We start from the raw sequence: 18,415 nt of genomic DNA, 5'->3' as shown, positions 1-18,415 counted from the left end.
CTAGGCAGAACACCTGGCATTGACCAAAGCACCAAGAAAAATAACTGTAAACACGGCCCTATTGACTCTGCATAATCATTGTATGGATAAAATCCAATCTTCATGTTCAGAATATCCTCCATCGAGTTGTGCAGTATTAGCAGTGAATTCAAACAGATCTAGTAACTCAAAATTGGCCATCAGCAGCAGTAGAATTGTGCTCAAACACAATATGTAACTTCATGGCCCAGATAAACCCTAGTTCAATGGAGAGTGCAGGAGAGCAAGCCAGGAGCAGCACCAGGCATACCCACAAAAGGGTATGAGGTAGAAACTGAAAGAACTGTGAATGCTGAAATCAGAAACAAAACCAAAAACCACTGGAAAAGCTTAGCAGGTCTTGCAGCATCTGTGGAGAGAAATCAGAGTTAATGTTTCGAGTCCAGTGACCCTTCCTCAGAGAAAAAAAAGTGTCGACCTGGTGAAGTTATAACACAGGACTACTTCCATTCCATCTGGCGGAAGCAGCATGCAGTTGACGGTGCTATTCAATCCCACAGAGACAACGGATCAGAGCTAACTCCTGCAGTCCTGCCACATCCAGTTATGAATGAAGGTTGACAATTAAACAACTAACGGAAGGAAGAGACTCTACAAATATGCCATTCTCAACAATGCATGAGGCCAGTATATCCATCTTCAGACAGAATTGTCAAATGGATGACCAATCTTCACCTCTTCATGAAGTCCCCAACATCACAGTTGTTATTTCATAACTTTCAACAGTGCTATACTGTAGTCCACTGGAAAAGGATTGTGAGTAGGATGTGCAATCTGTTGATAATTCTGTTAAGAAGGCATTAGACCGAAAGGAAAGGCATACAATATGCAATGATTAGTGGTAGGGCAAACAAATTCAGCATTTTAGGAACAATCAAATGATTACTCAAAGAGTAATATATGTGGAGAAATTAGATTATGAAAGAAAACAAACAAATATTTTTAAAAGGCAGTAATATCTTCTATAAGTAAATAAAAACAAAAAGGGTGGCTAAACCAAGCATTGTTCCATTGAATTACTAAAGGGACTGTGGAATTAATAATGAGGAAACAAGGGACTGGCAGAGATTTGAAGAGTATTTTGTGCCTGTCTTTCCAGTAAAAGACACAAAAGGTATCTGAGAAATGTGGAAAATTAAAAGGCAAAAAGGAAGGAATTTAGAAGAATGAGAGGTAATTTTATTGAAGAATACAAGATTTTGAGAGGATTTTACAGCATGAATGCTGAGGGAAAGTTTCCCATCATAGAGAATTAGGAGACAAAGTTTTAAAATACTGGGTTACCTGTTTCGGACTGACATACGACAAAATTTCTTCCCTCAGAGGACCATTAATGTTTATAATGTTCAATCCAAGAGAGCAGTGAACATTTGGTCACTGAATATTTTTGATGATGAATTGTAGCGAGGTTTTGGTCACCAAAGGAGTTTGGAGAAGGCAGTGGTGTCACGATAATGTCACTGGACAAGCAATCCAGAATACCATGCCAATGCTCAGGGAACATTGGTTTCATTCCCACCATTGCTGATGGTGAAATTTGAATTTAAGAAAAAAAAACTGGAATAAGAAGCTAGCCCTAATGGTGATCATGTATCCATTGCTGACTGCTGTAAAAGCCAATTTTGGTTCACTAATGCCCTTTAGGAAATGAAATTTGCCATTCTTACCTGGTCTGACCAACTCGTGACTCCAGACTCACAGCAATGTGATAGACTCTTAGCTGCCCTCTGGACAATTAGAGGTGGGTGATAAATGCTGGCCAGGCAGTGATGCTCGGATCCCATGAAATAATTTTTAAATAGAGTTGTTGGGATGGGTGGGTGCAGCAATCAGGAAAATGGAGTTAAGGCCACAATTTGGTCAGCCATTGCATTACTGCATAACAGAGCAGATTTGGGAAGCTGAATGGCCTACTCTTCTACCAGCTTCTTCTGATTGCAATGTCCCACTATTACCACCTTCCAATATCTTCAGTTATCCTCATTGTTCCCTACGCCATCTTCAATTGCCCATCAATTACCCTCCACTCTCCCCATGCATTCACCATTGATCCTACCCCATAATCCCTGCTCTGCCCATGGTGACTCTTAACTCTTCCTCAAGTATCATTCATCTTCCCTCAATCAAACTTAAGCTGCCCTTGTTTCAACCCCTCTCTCTTTGCCACTCTCTGTTTCCCACCTACAGTCCCCCATTTTAAGTCAGTTAACACCCTCCCATAGAATGCCAAGTCCTACATTTCATTGGACAGCAAAACGTCCATCTCCTGTTCCTGCACCCCGCCACCTAAATAGTGAAGCAACTCCTAATCTATCTCAAAAACTACCTTGCCGGCTCCACCACAGTTTTCACCAGACCTGAATATGAAGGACCATGTTTCACCTTCCACTTAATCACAAAATTCAATCTAAGAATTTATAACTTAATGAGCATTTACAACAGTTCCCACTGCTTGCCATTGGGACATCTAATCCAGATGGAATATTGCTATGTGCTCTTTTTAAGGCAATCAATGCATCCTTTTAAGGATTGGAGTCATGTTAACTCATTTCTAATTCATGACAATAGAGTGGCAGAGAATTCAAGAATATTAGACAGTCCTCCATCAAGCCTGATTGTGAATCCCAATTTGAGATCAAATGCATAGAATCACTGTGACAAGAGGCTACAGTCTTTCTGGGTTAAAGCCATTACGCCAGATGGGTGTCCATCCGCCATTATTTGAGCATGTATTTATTATCTTATTCCAGGATCGAACCAACAGTAGCACTTGACTGCCTAATAAAGAGAGCACTAAACTCTCCTCATGCACTTCATGTCTGGGCACGGTTGAGAAAGCTACCAGACAACATCATGATGGTGTGCAGTGATAAAAATACCTTATTCAGTGTTGCAGCAGATTTACACTGGACATGATATCTTACACCACATTGAGAACATGATCAAGTAACTTGGTTTGCACAGAAATTTCTGCAGGGAAAGCACAAATCATGAGAGAGTCAATGAACTGGCACCTCAAACATGACTAGATAGAGTTCATTGTCAATTAATTCAATCTAGGTTTAGTGATGGCCAGAACCTGTATAATGATAATTTTAAATAAACTAATATTAACCAATGAAGAAAAACAATTTATTTAAGACCATAAGACATAGGAGTGGAAGTAAGGCCATTCGGCCCATCAAGTCCACTCCGCCATTCAATCATGGCTGATGGGCATTTCAACTCCACTTACCAGCATTCTCCCCGTAGCCCTTAATTCCTTGTGACATCAAGAATTTATCAATCTCTGCCTTGAAGACATTTAGCGTTCCAGCCTCCACTGCACTCGACAGCAATGAAATCCACAGGCCCACCACTCTCTGGCTGAAGAAATGTCTCCGCATTTCTGTTCTGAATTGACCCCCTCTAATTCTAAGGCTGTGTCCACTGGTCCTAGTCTCCTCGCCTAACAGAAACAATTTCCTAGCGTCCACCCTTTCCAAGCCATGTATTACCTTGTAAGTTTCTATTAAATCTCCCCTTAATCTTCTAAACTCCAATGAATACAATCCCAGGATCCTCAGCCGTTCCTCATATGTTAGACCTACCATTCCAGGGATCATCCGTGTGAATCTCCACTGGACACGCTCCAGTGCCAGTATGTCCTTCCTGAGGTATGGGGACCAAAACTGGACACAGTACTCCAAATGGGGCCTAACCAGAGCTTTATAAAGTCTCAGTAGCACAACGGTGCTTTTATATTCCAACCCTCTTGAGATAAGTGCTGAAAATGTGTTGCTGGAAAAGCGCAGCAGGTCAGGCAGCATCCAAGGAACAGGAAATTCGACATTTCGGGCATAAGCCCTTCATCAGGATTGAGGAATGAGGAATGGTTCCTCATTCCTGATGAAGGACTTATGCCTGAAATGTCGAATTTCCTGTTCCTTGGATGCTGCCTGACCTGCTGCGCTTTTCCAGCAACACATTTTCAGCTCTGGTCTGCCGCATCTGCAGACCTCACTTTCTCCTCTTGAGATAAGTGACAACATTGCATTTGCTTTCTTAATCACAGACTCAACCTGATTGTTTACCTTTAGAGAATCCTCGACTAGCACTCCCAGATCCCTTTGTACTTTGGCTATTTCAGTTATATTGTCTGGACATTCAAATTAAAAATATTGGGAAAGCACCCAAAACATTTGAGACTGTGCAGGGGCCAGACCAGCTGGAAACCAGATTGTCCCATATCTGAATAGTTACCCTGGGCCAGGTAAAGTTTTAATAATTTATAATTATAATTATTCTAATAATGATGATCTGAATAATAATAATAATAATTTTACTAATTTCATAAAGACAGAAAAAAGACCAGTCACTGGCATAAGTCCATCCAGAGATGATACCCTGTTGCCTAACACCTTCTATTAATGGTTGCCTCTATAGAAATTCTATTTCTTTTAGTACTTCCTCCATTCCTACCTGACCCAGAAAGAGAAATGGTTTAGGAGATTGTCAGCTGTGTACTTCATGAGGACACTCATCCAGATTTACTATTCCTTTATCATTTGACCTTTGGGATCTTTCAAAGCTCACACGTTTTTGAGCTAATTTGATCGATTTTGACTTGTCTCAATATTTCCCAATGTTCTAATTTAATGTGAGGTTTTTCACTTTTACTGAAGAGATAGCAGAGGTGGAGTGCCTAATTTTGAGATTCTGGAAGTTGATGAAAATATATTGCTTCCAGCATTTCCTCGATATTAATCATTTGAACCACCAGAATAAATGATCAGTGAAGCAAGGGATGTTTAAATAAAGTCTCCAAAAATTGCAATCTCCATCTGATTCAATGTTCAAGCCAAATCTCTTACTTGCACTTACTGACACACTCACAATTGAGGGAGGATAAAGGCCTGGAGGAGATGAAAGGAACATTTAAAAAGCTTAAAATAACACATTCATAACCAGAACAACCTGTGGAGGAAATAGAGCCTGAACATTTTTTTGGAGAAGTGATTTGGTAAAAACTCCATCTCTTTCAACTACTGAAGCTAAGGATTCCAGACCATTCTCCTAGACTTCAGTAACAAGTAAGAATCTCCTCAGTATTGGCATAAGAACAGCAGATGAGTTGAAGATCCTCACAGATCTTGTGCAACCTCAATGGGACTTGACTCATAAAAAAAATCAAGATGTTTCCATTCTATAAATAGGAGTCAGGGTAATCATAAAAGCATGGATGGGCCAGGACCCATATACAATTGAGGGAATAAAGTTGACAAGAGCAAGAACAGTCTGGTTCCAGGTGCTTTAATCTCTTCTTTGGACAGTTTCCTTGGACTGTTTTGGCAGTACTGTATAATGGTTAGTTTCCAACAACTGCCTCACCTACTCTTCTCATGCCCAGGTTTGCTGCAAATTTACCTAATAGTCTTTTACTTTCCAAAATACTGCTGGACTGTCCTTTATTGAAATTCTACTTGGTTTGTCAGTCTTGGACTTCCAACCTTCCTCTTACATGCAAAATATCTGTAGTAGATTCTGTACCAAATTAAATTACTATTATCCAGTTGGCAGAAGAACTTGCTGATATAGCTTTTAGGCAAGGATGATGCATCCATACCTTAAAAAATTGGCATTAGAACTTTCCATGGTAAATTATCAATGGTAGCCAGACATTGAGAACACAGTTAACTGGAAAGACCTTGAAGGCAAACTCAAATTCCATTCATGGCCAAACTGCCTAAGGAAATACCTATTATACCTGGAAGTATACTGAAGCTCCATTTTGAGATATTCAAGATATATTGTACCAGTGTGAGTCATTTAAAGGTTTACTCTTTTTTTCGTTTTGGTAGTGGCCTACAAGTTGCCTGATGTCTCATGCTACCACTTTCTTATCCAGTGCCATCTAATCTCGAATTGTTGATAACATTGGGCAAATGCACAGATGCAGGAGAAGAAGGGGTGAAGACCATGGTGGGCGGGTTTAAATCAGAAGCAGGTTCCAATGAATTGAAGATTTGAAACAGAGAAGTTGATTCTTCACTTTACAGGGAAAGACGTTAACTATCAGACTGGGGGGATGTTGCTTAGAAACGTTGTCACCAACTTTCCTTTGCACAGACTCCAGACACAGCTGAATATAAAGAAAGCAGCAGAAAAGATTAAGGACGACAAGACCAAAACAAATGTCCATGAGTTAGGCAAGAAAGTGGGTTGAGGGATCTGACACGTACTCCCAAACAATCATTATTATTGTTCACAACAACAAAATTCATTGTCTGAATGACCTGTCGATTAAGATTGTCCATGTTCCTTATTGTTTGTCTTGGACATTGACTATCTCATTGATAGGCTTCTCAACAATAAGCCCACAACCACACCAAAGGGCATTAGCCTTGCCCAGTGAGGGTGTTGGAATGGCACTCTGGTGCAGTCAGCAGCACTACATTCCTGAGAGTTAGGGAGAGCCAATATAGGCATCACAATGCAGTTGTAAAACCCTGAGTGTATACATGCATTGATCCTTGAAGCTATCAGGACCTGGTGAGACAGTGATTAACGAACTGGGATTTTGGACATAAGAAATAGACACATTGAGTACAAAGCAGGGATGCTATGTTGAAATTTTACCTCCGTGGTTCTGCCTGAACTAGTGTATTTCTGATCATTACTGTTTAGGAAAATCAGATGAGGGTCCTTGAGAAGGTGGAGTTAGGGTTAGTGAAGATGCTTGAGGAGATGCAGGAATGGTTGTAGAGATGGAGTTTTTTTAAGCAACAAGCTGGAGAAGTTGTTGTTGTCCTTCGAGCAGAGGAGATTGAATAGAGATTTGACAGATGTACAATATTTTGACAGATTTTTATACGGTAGACAAGGAAATATGATTCCCATTCACTGAGAGTACAAGGACAATGCTCTACAGATATAAAGTTCTGAGCAGTGATTCAGAAGTTATGTGAGGACTTATTTTAAACCGTGACATTGAACTGAAAGTTGCTACCTGTGAGTGTGGTGGAAAGTGGAACAGTCAATGATTGCAAAATGAGGACTGTGAGCAGTTTTCATCTCCTTATTTAAGGATAGCTAACATTTCATTGCAGTTCAGTTCATTCCCATTCAGTTCAGAGAAAGTTCAGGAGGATGATCCCCAGTATGGAGGGATTGCTTTTTGAGCAAAGGCTAAAGTTGTGACTCTACTCATTAGACTTTAGAAGAATGAGAGATAATCTTATTAAAACATGAAAGATCCTGAAGAGGCTTGACAAGGTAAATGTTGAGAATACATTTTCTCTCAATAGACAGCCTAAGACCAAAGGGCATAGGTTCAGAATAAATAGAACGCAATTTAAGACTGAGGTGAGGAGGATTTTTTTTCTCTCAGAGGGTTGTAAATCTTTGGAATACCTAGCCACAGAGAACTGTGCATATTTAAAGTGAGATAGATAGCTTCTTGATCAGAGGGGAATCAAGATTTATGGTAAAATGCAGATAAGTGGATCTGAGAAATTGTGGATCAGCCATGATCCTATTGAATTGTAGAGTAGGCTTGAGGGGCCAAATAGCCTACAACTGTTCCTAAATCTTATGGTCTTATGAGAGCCTTACACTTTACTGGATTGGCACACGTACCTTTTACTATTAGATATCTTCTAATCAACCTGTTCAGAGATGTTGTTACACATCACTGGAGAAGGTGGGACTTGAACCAGGTCTCCTGGCTCAGAGGTAAAGGACACTACCACTGTGTCATAATAAGCTTAATGTAAATGTAGAGTTTTTTTTAATCAATCTGTTCCGATATGTGATGACACCTCCCTGGAGCAAGGAGTCTGGACTTCGATGTTCTGAACGAGAGGTAGAGATACTACCACTGTACCACAACAGGCACTATGTACTTCCATATAATATAATCTAAAACATAATTCACCTGTTTCCCTTTATTCTAGGTCCATCAGTTCATATCATAGCCATGAATTTAACTTCTTAAAGTTAATAATCCTTTGATCATATTCTCTTTTCTACTATTAATCTAACCCAAGTTTTCTTATGATGTCATCACAGTGGCAAAGTATCTGTATTCTTTCAGTGTAATCTGCTTTTCCATCATCTCGTTATTAATTATTATTTGATTCAATAGTGGCGTCCTCCTATTTACCTTCTTTTCATGTAACACTGCACAAATAGATCCAAGATTAGGGTTTCAGGCTTGTTCTACCTTTTTTAGATGTCAGAACCTATATAAGGTCAGCCAAACAATTACATATCTTTCTGTACATTCTTCTCTTACTTTTAAGATCATAGGATATCTGTTGAGATTTTGCATGAATAATTTTAATTAATAATGGCATAATAATGGATAAACAAAAATATTCTCTTTTAATCTTTCTCTTCGCTTCAAAATTTTCTTCACTTAAATCAATCTAAAGCATCTTGAAGGTAATAATGCAGAAGAAATGTTGAAACAAAGTCGCATCTCCAAGATGAGTTATCATGTATTATGTTTGGTGTGCAATGTCAACATCAAAATTGCTTCATAAGGGAGAGGTACCCTTGAGAATCAGTCAACCAGGTAAACAAAAGGACGCACTTGAAGCTAACAAAGAAATGCTCTCAATGTAATTTGTTTTTGCTAGGTGACACACGAATATGATAGGATGTCTCAAGTAACTGAATGTAGAGGGAACTGACATTTAAATCGTAAAGCTCTTGTCTATATTCTCATGACTTTGACCTTTGAGTTCATATGCTGTCTTGCTTCTCTCAATGCTACTTGCCCTGTAACTTCTCTGGTGAATATTCATGGCCACCAACTCAACCTTAATATTTGTCATGACTTTGTTATTCCCAAAGTCTGCGTCACTAATGGAACTGCCTCCAACAATTTTCTTATAACCCTTAATTACCTGCTTCTCCCTTGGCAAATGAGTTTATGGAGAAACATTTTGTTGGTATTGACAGCTAATGAGTGGAGAGACACAACTAAAGTCTTTTTCTCTGAACATTTTTCTGAATTGCTTTTTTGTTCTTCAAAGGAGATTGTGACTTTGGAATAACTTCTATGTTTTATCATTAACTTTTCAGTCACAAGTATTCACTATATATATTATTGACATAGATAATACAATTGAAAGTTTGCAGATGACACAGCAATATAGCATATTAACATGCAGAAAGGTCCATGAATTCACAAAGACCTGATAGATTAAGTGTTTAGATAACAATATGGCAGATGGATTTCAACACAATTACATGTGAAATAAATCATTTGGTGGTGAAAACAATTACATGGTGTAAAACCAGGAACAGTGGGAGGTCCAAAGAGATATAGGATTCCGCAATCATTGGTTATTAAAATATTGGCCAAATACAAATATGAATTAAAAAGGCTACTGGAATGTTGGGTTTGTATCTATAGGATCAAGGTATAGAGAGAAAGATTTGCTATAGCAATACAAAGCCTTGCTTAGGCCTCAGCTGGATTATTGTGTATAGTTCTGATCATGAAATTTAAGGAAACCATAATTGACCTTGGAATCAGAGCAGTAATTAACCATAAAGTTACTGTTCTCACTATTTAATAATCTCTTTTACTGTTGTCATATGCCCATTATTTACTTTTCTCACTAACTTAGATATTCATGTCTGCCAGGTACAGAATTTCTTATTCCCTTTCATACTCTATTCTCAATTTTACTACTTCAATTTATTGCACTCTCCCTTATTTACGCTTTCTATTTTTCTCTCTCTCTGCCATTTCTATTTCTCTCTTCCATTTCTATTTTTCTTTTTTTTGCCCTATCAGTGTTGTAATTGTACTGGAAGCTTGGTTAGGGATTTGGCAAGTTCTAGAGCATTAGTCTTCAGCCCTTTGCAGTATTCATTACCTCCAACTGTTTCTTGATATCAAGTGGAGGGGATTGAATTGGCTGAAGGCTGGCATCTGTGATGTTGGGGACCTCTGGAGGAGGCCATGATGGATCATCAACTCAGCACTTCTAGCTGAAAATTGTTCCAAATGCTTCAGCCTTATCCTGTGCAATAATTTATTGAGCACTCCCATTGTTAAGGATGGGGCTTTTTGTGGAGCCTCCTCCAAATGTGAGTTGTTTTATTAACCAATGTCATTCATGAGTTCGATCTGATCCATTGGATGCAGAATAGTTTAGCTGTGTCTTTGATTTGCTGCATATGTTATTTAACACGCAAATAGTCCTGTTTTGTAGCTTCACCAGGTTGACACCTCATATTTAGGTATGTCTGGTACTGCTCCAACATGCCTTCCTATGCTCTTCTTTGAACAAGGGTTGATTCCCTTGCTGGAGTGGGCGATATGCCAAACAATGAGGTTGTGGATTGTGTTGCAGTACAATTCTGCTGTTGCAACGGCCATACCACCTAACTGATGCTTATTGAGTTGCTAGATCTATTCAGTGTCCATCCCATTTAGCACAGTGATAATGCCACACAGCATAATTTGAGATAGTCTCAATGCGAATGCATGACTTCATCTCCACAAGGACAGTGCAGCGACATTCTTACTGTTACAGGCAGTTGTGTCTGCAACAGGCAGATTGGTGTGGATGAGAATACATATGATTTTTCTTCTTGTTCATTCTCTCATCAAGTCTGCAGACCAAACCTACTTGTTTTAGGACTCAACCAGCTTAGTTAGTAGTGCTGCTGTGAGCTACTCTTGATTGTGGATGTTAAAATTCCCCATCCAGAGTCCATTCTGCACTTAATGCTTCTTCCAATGTTGGTCAACCCGAAGAAATGCTGATATGTCTGTGATAATTGTCCATGTTCAACCTAATACCATGAGATTTCAAGGAATCTGGAGTCAATGTTGAGGACTTTCAGGGCAACCCCCTCCCAACTGTATCTCACCATGCTGCCATTTGTTCTGCTAGTGGGACAGGACATATCTAGGAAAGGTGATGGTGGTGTCTGGGATATTTTACGGTATGATTTTGCGTAACTATGTCAGGTGGTTGCATGATTAATCTGTGAGACAACTCTTCAAGTTTTGACACTAGTCCCCAGATTTTAATAAGGAGGACTTAACAGGCATTGTTTTTGCTGTTATCATTTCTGGTGCCGAGGTTGATGCCAGATGGTCTGTCTGATTTTATTTTTTTTGACAGTCTCTAACAGCTATTACAACTGAGTGGCTCACTCAGACATTTCAGAGGGCAGTTAAGACACAACCATATTGCTCTGGGTCTAGAGTTAATGCAGTCCAGACCAAGTAGGCATAGCAGTTTCCTTTCCTGAAGGACATCAGTGAACCAGGTAGATTTTCCTGACAATTGGCAATACTTTCATCAATTGTTGTTTAATTTCAGATTTTTATCGAATTCAAATTTACTGATTTGCCATGGCAGGAGTTGAAACTGGGTTTCCAGAGAGATAGCTGGGTCTCTGAATTAATAGTCTAGCAATAATAACACTAGGTCCAAGTGCTGGCAATCTAGTGTTATCCCTCACTGACATAGTGGCATAGCAGCCCAAAGCCACACTGCTCAAGGGCTCATAGCTGGCATGGCTGACACTCTCTCACAAATACAACCACATTCTTTCACTCTATTCACTGTTTCACCACCAGGCCACACTGTCACTACTACATCCCATCTAAACGCCATTTCTAGGTTACCATTACTCTGTCCACAATTCCCACACTTGCCTACAGGCAAACCAGACATTTCCAAATAAGAGTTTTTATTACAGCCACCAAAGGCAAACACAACCAAAACAAATAAAGCCTGCAGGATGCCTCCACAACGCAAATCAAAAGCTGGAACCTTAACCATCAGCAATTTTACATTCCATTCATTGGTCAGAACATTGAGTATAGGAGTTGGGATATCATGTTGCGGCTTACAGGACATGGGTGAGGCCACTTTCCGAATACCGTGTACAATTCTTGTTGCCTTGCTGTAGAAGAGACTTGAGAGGGTGCAAAAATTGATAGGGTGAATAGCCAAGGTCTTTTTCCTTGGCTGAGAGAATCCAAAACTAGAGGGCATTGGTTTAAGGTGAGAAAAAGTCCTGAAGAGTACCTTTCTCATGCAGAGGGTGGTGCATGTATGGAACAAGCTGCCAGAGGAAGTGGTAGAGACGGATACAGTGACAACATGTAAAAGGCTTCTGTAAAGGTACATGATTAGGAAGGGTTTAGAGAGACATGGGTCAAATACTGACAAATGGGACTAGGTCACATTAGGATATCTGTTCGGTGTGAACAAGTGGGACCGAAGGGTCTATTTCTATGCTGTATAACTCTTTGATGGCCTGCTGCACCTAGCTTTTATCTACTGGAACTGGATGACAAGTAAGTCCTGCCTGGATTGTGGTGGCACAGCTGAGCTGTCATTGACAAGGAGAGCCTCCTTCTCCCTCAGTGTCCTCATCCTCCTCCTTGGAAGATTGCTTTCATTCTCAAAGTTCTTCAGCATCTATCACATTGCCTTGTTGTCTACTCTAATTGTGCATAGCACTGCATTCCAGGATGATGCAGCATATTATGTTCAGTCTATGCTATTGAACTCTCCCACAGATTACTACAAGCAGTGAAACCACCTTCAGCAGCCCTATTGTCTGTTCTGCCATGGCCTTGGTCAAAGCGTGAGCACATTGATGAAGATCGCAGGTACAATCAGTGTCCTGTGAATTGGCACATGAGCCATAGTTGTAGTGGATAGACTTCGTCCTCCATTAATCAAACTGGTAAGCATCCTCAAATGTACCAAATAGGAGTCATTGCGGCTGCCAAATTCATGGACACATACCTCCAGGAAGTTGTAACAATCACAGGTCATCTGGACATTAATTGAATGGAGCATTTTTCTGTTGATGAGTTCTGTAACATTCTGTTACAGCCATTGCAGTGCAAAGTGTCTGAATCAATGGCACCTAGCAGTTGTGGGAAGCCAGCTATGTTCCTGAATCCTAACGCCCAGGCTGCAGTTCTGACCTTGTCATTGGGAAATGAATCAGTGTGATCTTACACAGATGGGGCATCAGTCACTGTTCTGACCCATTTGTAGATGTACAACTGAGAGATTCCGCAATGGTCCTTATATCTGTAGGGCATTGCCTTCACGATTTAGAACATAGAACAGTACAGCACAGAACAGGCCCTTCAGCCCACGATGTTGTGCCAACCACTGATCCTCATGTATGCACCCTCAAATTTCTGTGACCAAATGCCTGTCCAGCAGTCTCTTAAATGTCCCCAATGACCTTGCTTCCACAACTGCAGCTGGCAACGCATTCCATGCTCTCAGAACTCTCTGTGTAAAGAACCCGCCTCTGACATCCCCTCTATACTTTCGTCTAACCAGCTTAAAAGTATGACCCCTCGTGTTCGCCATTTCTGCCTTGGAAATAGTCTCTGGCTATCAACTCTATCTATGCCTCTCATTATCTTGTATACCTAAATTAAGTCCCCATTCCTCCTCCTTTTCTCCAATGAAAAAAGTCCAAGCTCAGTCAACCTCTTTTGATAAGATAAGCCCTCCAGTCCAGGCAGCATCCTGGTAAACCTCCTCTGAACCCTCTCCAAAGCATCCACATCTTTCTTATAATAGGGCGACCAGAACTGGACGCAGTATTCCAAGTGCGGGCTAACCAAAGTTTTATAGAGCTGCAACAAGATCTCAGGACTCTTAAACTCAATCCCCCTATTAATGACAGCCACAACACCATATGCTTTCTTAACAACCCTGTCTACTTGGGTGGCCATTTTAAGGGATTTATGTACCTGCACACCAAGATCCCTCTGTTCCTCCACATTGCCAAGAATCCTATCCTTAATCCTGTACTCAGCTTTCAAATTCGACCTTCCAAAATGCATCACCTTGCATTTATCCAGGTTGAACTCCATCTGCCACCTCTCAGCCCATCTCTGCATCCTGTCAATGTCCCGCTGCAGCCTACAACAGCCCTCTATACTGTCAAAGACACCTCCAACCTTTGTGTCATATGCAAACTTGCTGACCCATCCTTCAATCCCCTCATCCAAGTCATTAATAAAAATTACAAACAGTAGAGGCCGAAGGACAGAGCCTGTGGAACACCACTCACCACTGACTTCCAGGCAGAATATTTTCCTTCTACTACCACTCGCTGTCTTCTGTTGGCCAGCCAATTCTGTATCCAGACAGCTAAGTTCCCCTGAATTCCAATTCCTCCTGACCTTCTGAATGAGCCTACCATGGGGAACCTTATCAAATGCCTTGCTGAAGTTCATATACACCACATCCACCGCTCGACCCTCATCAACTTTTCTAGTCACATCCTCAAAGAACTCGATAAGGTTTATGAGGCATGACCTGCCCCTCACAAAGCTGTGCTGACTGCATTTAATCAAGCCATGCTCTTCCAGATGGTCATAAATCCAATCCCTCAGAATCCTTTCTAACACATTGCAGACGACAGACGTGAGACTTACTGGTCTGAAATTGCCAGGGTTTTCCCTATTTCCTTTCTTGAAGAGAGGAATTACATTTGGCTCTCTCCAGTCCTCAGGTACGACTCCAGCGGAGAGCGAGGATTCAAAGATGTTTGCAAGTGGTGATGCAATCGCATTTCCCAAAGTCCAGGCCTGGTGACAATCTTAATCACCGTGGGTGGCACGGTGGTTAGCACTGCCGCCTCACAGCGCCTGAGACCCAGGTTCAATTCCCGACTCAGGCGACTGACTGTGTTGAGTTTGCACATTCTCCCCGTGTCTGTGTGGGTTTCCTCCGGGTTCTCCGGTTTCCTCCCACAGTCCAAAGATGTGTGGGTCAGGTGAATTGGCCATGCTAAATTGCCCTTAGTGTTAGGTAAGGGGTAAATGTAGGGGTATGGGTGAGTTGCGCTTCGGCGGGTCGGTGTGGACTTGTTGGGCCGAAGGGCCTGTTTCCACACTGTAAGTAATCTAATCTAATCTAATCTGTAAGTAATCTAATCTTAATGTTTGATAAAATTTTCAGCACATCAGCTTCCTCTATCTCTATCCATTCCAGCATGCACACCTGCTCTTCAAAGGTTTCATTCACTACAAAGTTTGTTTCTTTCGTAAAGACAGAAGCAAAAAACCCATTTAGGGCTTCCCCTACCTCCTCAGACTCCACACACAAGTTCCCTATGCTATCCCTGATTTGCCAGTGCATTTTGCATCTAGAGAAAGGCAAGCAATGGTAGGAAACACAGCTTACAATGCATACAGTCAGTACGGTGTCACTTCTTCCCTGCACCCCCATCTTTATCCCCTTTCAGCTTACATTACCCCAAAAGCCCATTTCCACCCATCATCCTCATGTGGAGGCCAATCGTAATAAATTTTACCTCCCTAACAAACAATATACAACTCCCTGACAGGTGGTGCTGGCCCTACATGACTGACCTTTGCCCATTCCCTGGACTGTAATCGAACAGATGCCCTGACTATGAATAATACAACAGGATAACTGACTGGGAACAACTCCCTGGAGTATGTGCGGATTGTGTACCTTATTAATGGTATGGGGAATCCCTGAGTGACAGTTACCTTCCCCGACCAACTTTCCTCCAACTATTTGGTTGAATAAACACGCAGCACATTTGTCACACAAGCAAATGGCATGTGCTGTAGGTGTTAGATTGATGTCTTTGTACATTGTTCATAACAGCAATCTTCCCCAACATCCCTTCCAGTCCTCTCCAGATAAGCTCCAGTAAGTGTTTACACAAAGAGAATATTTATAAAGCAATACTGATAGTCTTTGGCTCTGGCTGAAGCAGCAATTTGCTAACATGGATGGCAATGCAATACATGGATACTGCAAGAGTGCAGATAAACACTAAATGATTATTGCTGAAAAATGTGTTGCTGGAAAAGCGCAGCAGGTCAGGCAGCATCCGTGGAGCAGGAGAATCGATGTTTCGGGCATAAGCCCTTCTTCAGGAATGAGGAAGGTGCGCCAAGCAGGCTAAGATAAAAGGTAGGGAGGAGGGATTTGGGGGAGGGATGTTGGGAATGAACTACTAAATGATTATTGAAAGAGCAAGCAAACGGACCTGAAATGCAGTCCGGTCCAATCCTTAAATGGGTTTCTGTCCCTGTGTACAAAGTGCCCTGACAGCAATCTTTCAATCCTGGTTGCCAGAATGCCCTGCAATGCAAGTTTGTGCTTCCTAAGTTACCTGCAAGTCAATTAGAGATGTACCATGATGATTGGCAAGTACTAAGATGCAGGAGTACATGGTGAATATGGATCGTGTCTTGAGATGGCGTTGCATGGTGAGCAACATGGGGGGTCCATCACAACCAGAGATGAGTTGAACTAGCCAGGTACCTGTTCTAATATAACACATCCAGAATTCTTGACATCCAGCTTGGTTGGCGTATTTCTTCAGATAGGAAGTTATATATTAATGAGGCAAGTTGTAGCGGTTTAGTAAGGTTAAAAATCACACAACACCAGGTTTATTTGGAAGCACTAGCTTTCAACGCGCTGTTTCTTCATTGTGTGGTTGTGAAGCAGGGCTATAAGACAGAAAAATTAATACAACAGATTAGTCTCATGCAGCTGAAATAATATATTGAACAACCCTAGATTGTGAAGTCTTTCATCTTTTAGAATGGGTTTGCTGGTTTCGTTTCTTTAACATGTAAATCCCAGAACTTCTTTTAAGTCATATTCTCAAGATAACTATGTTCAGATCCAAATCATTTATATAAATGACAAAAAGTAGTGGACCGAGCACCATCTTTGTGGCATTCCACTGGTCACCCACACTGCTGCTATTACTCTGCTTCATTCCTATTGTCCCTATTTCTTTCTCACTTTCTATTTCTGTCATTTTCTATTTCTCTCCTTCATTCTCTTTCTTTTTTTCTCCCACCTTGTTTCTCTCTGTTGTTATTTGTCTCTTTCCTGCTCATTGTCACGGTCTTTATTTTTCTCTATCATTATTTCAATTTCTCTTTCTTTCTCGCTGTCTGTATTTCTCTGTGATTCTCACTTTCTCTATTTCTCCCATTCTCACTATTTAGGAGAAGCAATGGATTTGTGGTTATTATTACTAGACTATTATGTAAGAGACCAGTTGATGTGATGGGGACCCAGATTCAAATTCCACCATGGCAGATAGCGAATTTTAATTTACTAAAAAAAAGTTTGGAATTAACAACCTCATGATGACGTGAAACCGCTGTAGATTGTCATGAAAACCCATCTGATTCACCAATGTCCTTAGTGAAATAATGTACTATCCTTACCAGTCTTGCCTACATGTGAATCCACACCCACAGCAATGTGGCTGATCATGATCTATCCTCTGAGCAACTCACTATTTCTCAATCTCACTCTCACAGTCTCATCTTACTACCTCTCTCTTATCCTCACTGTTACTCTTTCTCTTATTCTCACTGTCTCCCCCTCTGTCTTATTCTCACAATCACTCTTTCCAATGTCCCTTTCACTCATTCTGAATGTCTCCCACTCTTTGTCCACCTCTCTCTCTCTTTGTCTCATTCTGCTGTCATTCTCAGTATCTCCCCTCTCCCTTTCTCACTGCTTCTCTCTTATTCTCATTGTCTTAGTATCTCTCACTTTCTCTGTTTCATTCTCACTGTCTCCCTTTGTCACCACCTCTCTTTCTCACTCTTATTCTTAGTGTCTGTCTATCTCATTCTCAGTCCCTTCATTCCTGTCTGTCACTTTCTCTATCTCATCCTCACTCCCTCTTTCTTTCCCTGTCTCATGGCCAACCTCTCTGACTCTCCTTTTCTCCCACTCTGAAGTCTCGCGATGCAGCCGCCGCAAGATCTCGCGAGATGTGCTCCTCCCACCTCCCCCCGCCCCGCCCCGCCCCGCCCCGCGTGGGTTGGTGGGGGTTCGGGAAGGGAGGGAGGTGTAAGGGATGGGGCGGATTCTCGCGAGAGTTGGAGTTGGCTGAGAGTTTGTGGAAGATGGCGCCTGTTGTGACAGGGTGAGTGTCCGATTGGAGGGCTCTCGCTGCCCGCCGCCGAGCGCCGGCCTGGGCCACCACGGCTCCCGGAGCCGCTGCTGTGGAGGACGGGAGCCGGCCTGGGCCGACAAGTGGCGGCGGCGGGCCGTCAGCAGCTGCTCACACGGCCCGGGCTCCCTATTGTTTGCTCCTTGTGTGTGTGTGTTTTTTTGTGTGTGACTCCAGCTCCCCGAGTGTCGGCCGTCAGCCGGGGCCGGGCTCTCCGCTCCGGGAGCTGCCGCTTGGCTCAGTGCGCAGGGAAGCTGGGTGGGAGGAGGTGTTGAAGGGGAAGGAAAGGACAGGGAGTGCGGCTCGGCTCCGCAGGCCCGCTCCTGAGCCCAGCTCGGGGCTGCTCCTCAGCTCACCTCCTGCCCTGCCCGGCCTGACCCCAGCCGACCCGACCCTTTGG

At 41.9% G+C, this 18,415-nt stretch overlaps 1 protein-coding gene across 1 annotated transcript in view; it reads left to right on the top strand.

Annotated features, from left to right (window-relative positions):
* Positions 1-17,923: 17,923 nt before the first annotated feature.
* Positions 17,924-18,415, top strand: part of rbpjb (recombination signal binding protein for immunoglobulin kappa J region b) — an 86,766-nt gene continuing 86,274 nt past the window's right edge. The window contains exon 1 of the mRNA XM_060825103.1: positions 17,924-17,988. Within this exon, the coding sequence (XP_060681086.1) occupies positions 17,969-17,988 (20 nt within the window). The 5' untranslated portion in view covers positions 17,924-17,968. The remainder of the gene's footprint in view (positions 17,989-18,415) is intronic.

Source organism: Hemiscyllium ocellatum, chromosome 1, assembly GCF_020745735.1.
Source record: "Hemiscyllium ocellatum isolate sHemOce1 chromosome 1, sHemOce1.pat.X.cur, whole genome shotgun sequence".
NCBI classification, from domain to species: domain Eukaryota; kingdom Metazoa; phylum Chordata; class Chondrichthyes; order Orectolobiformes; family Hemiscylliidae; genus Hemiscyllium; species Hemiscyllium ocellatum.
Note: the sequence above shows the minus strand (reverse complement) of the source record. Positions and strands in the feature narration are given on the sequence as shown.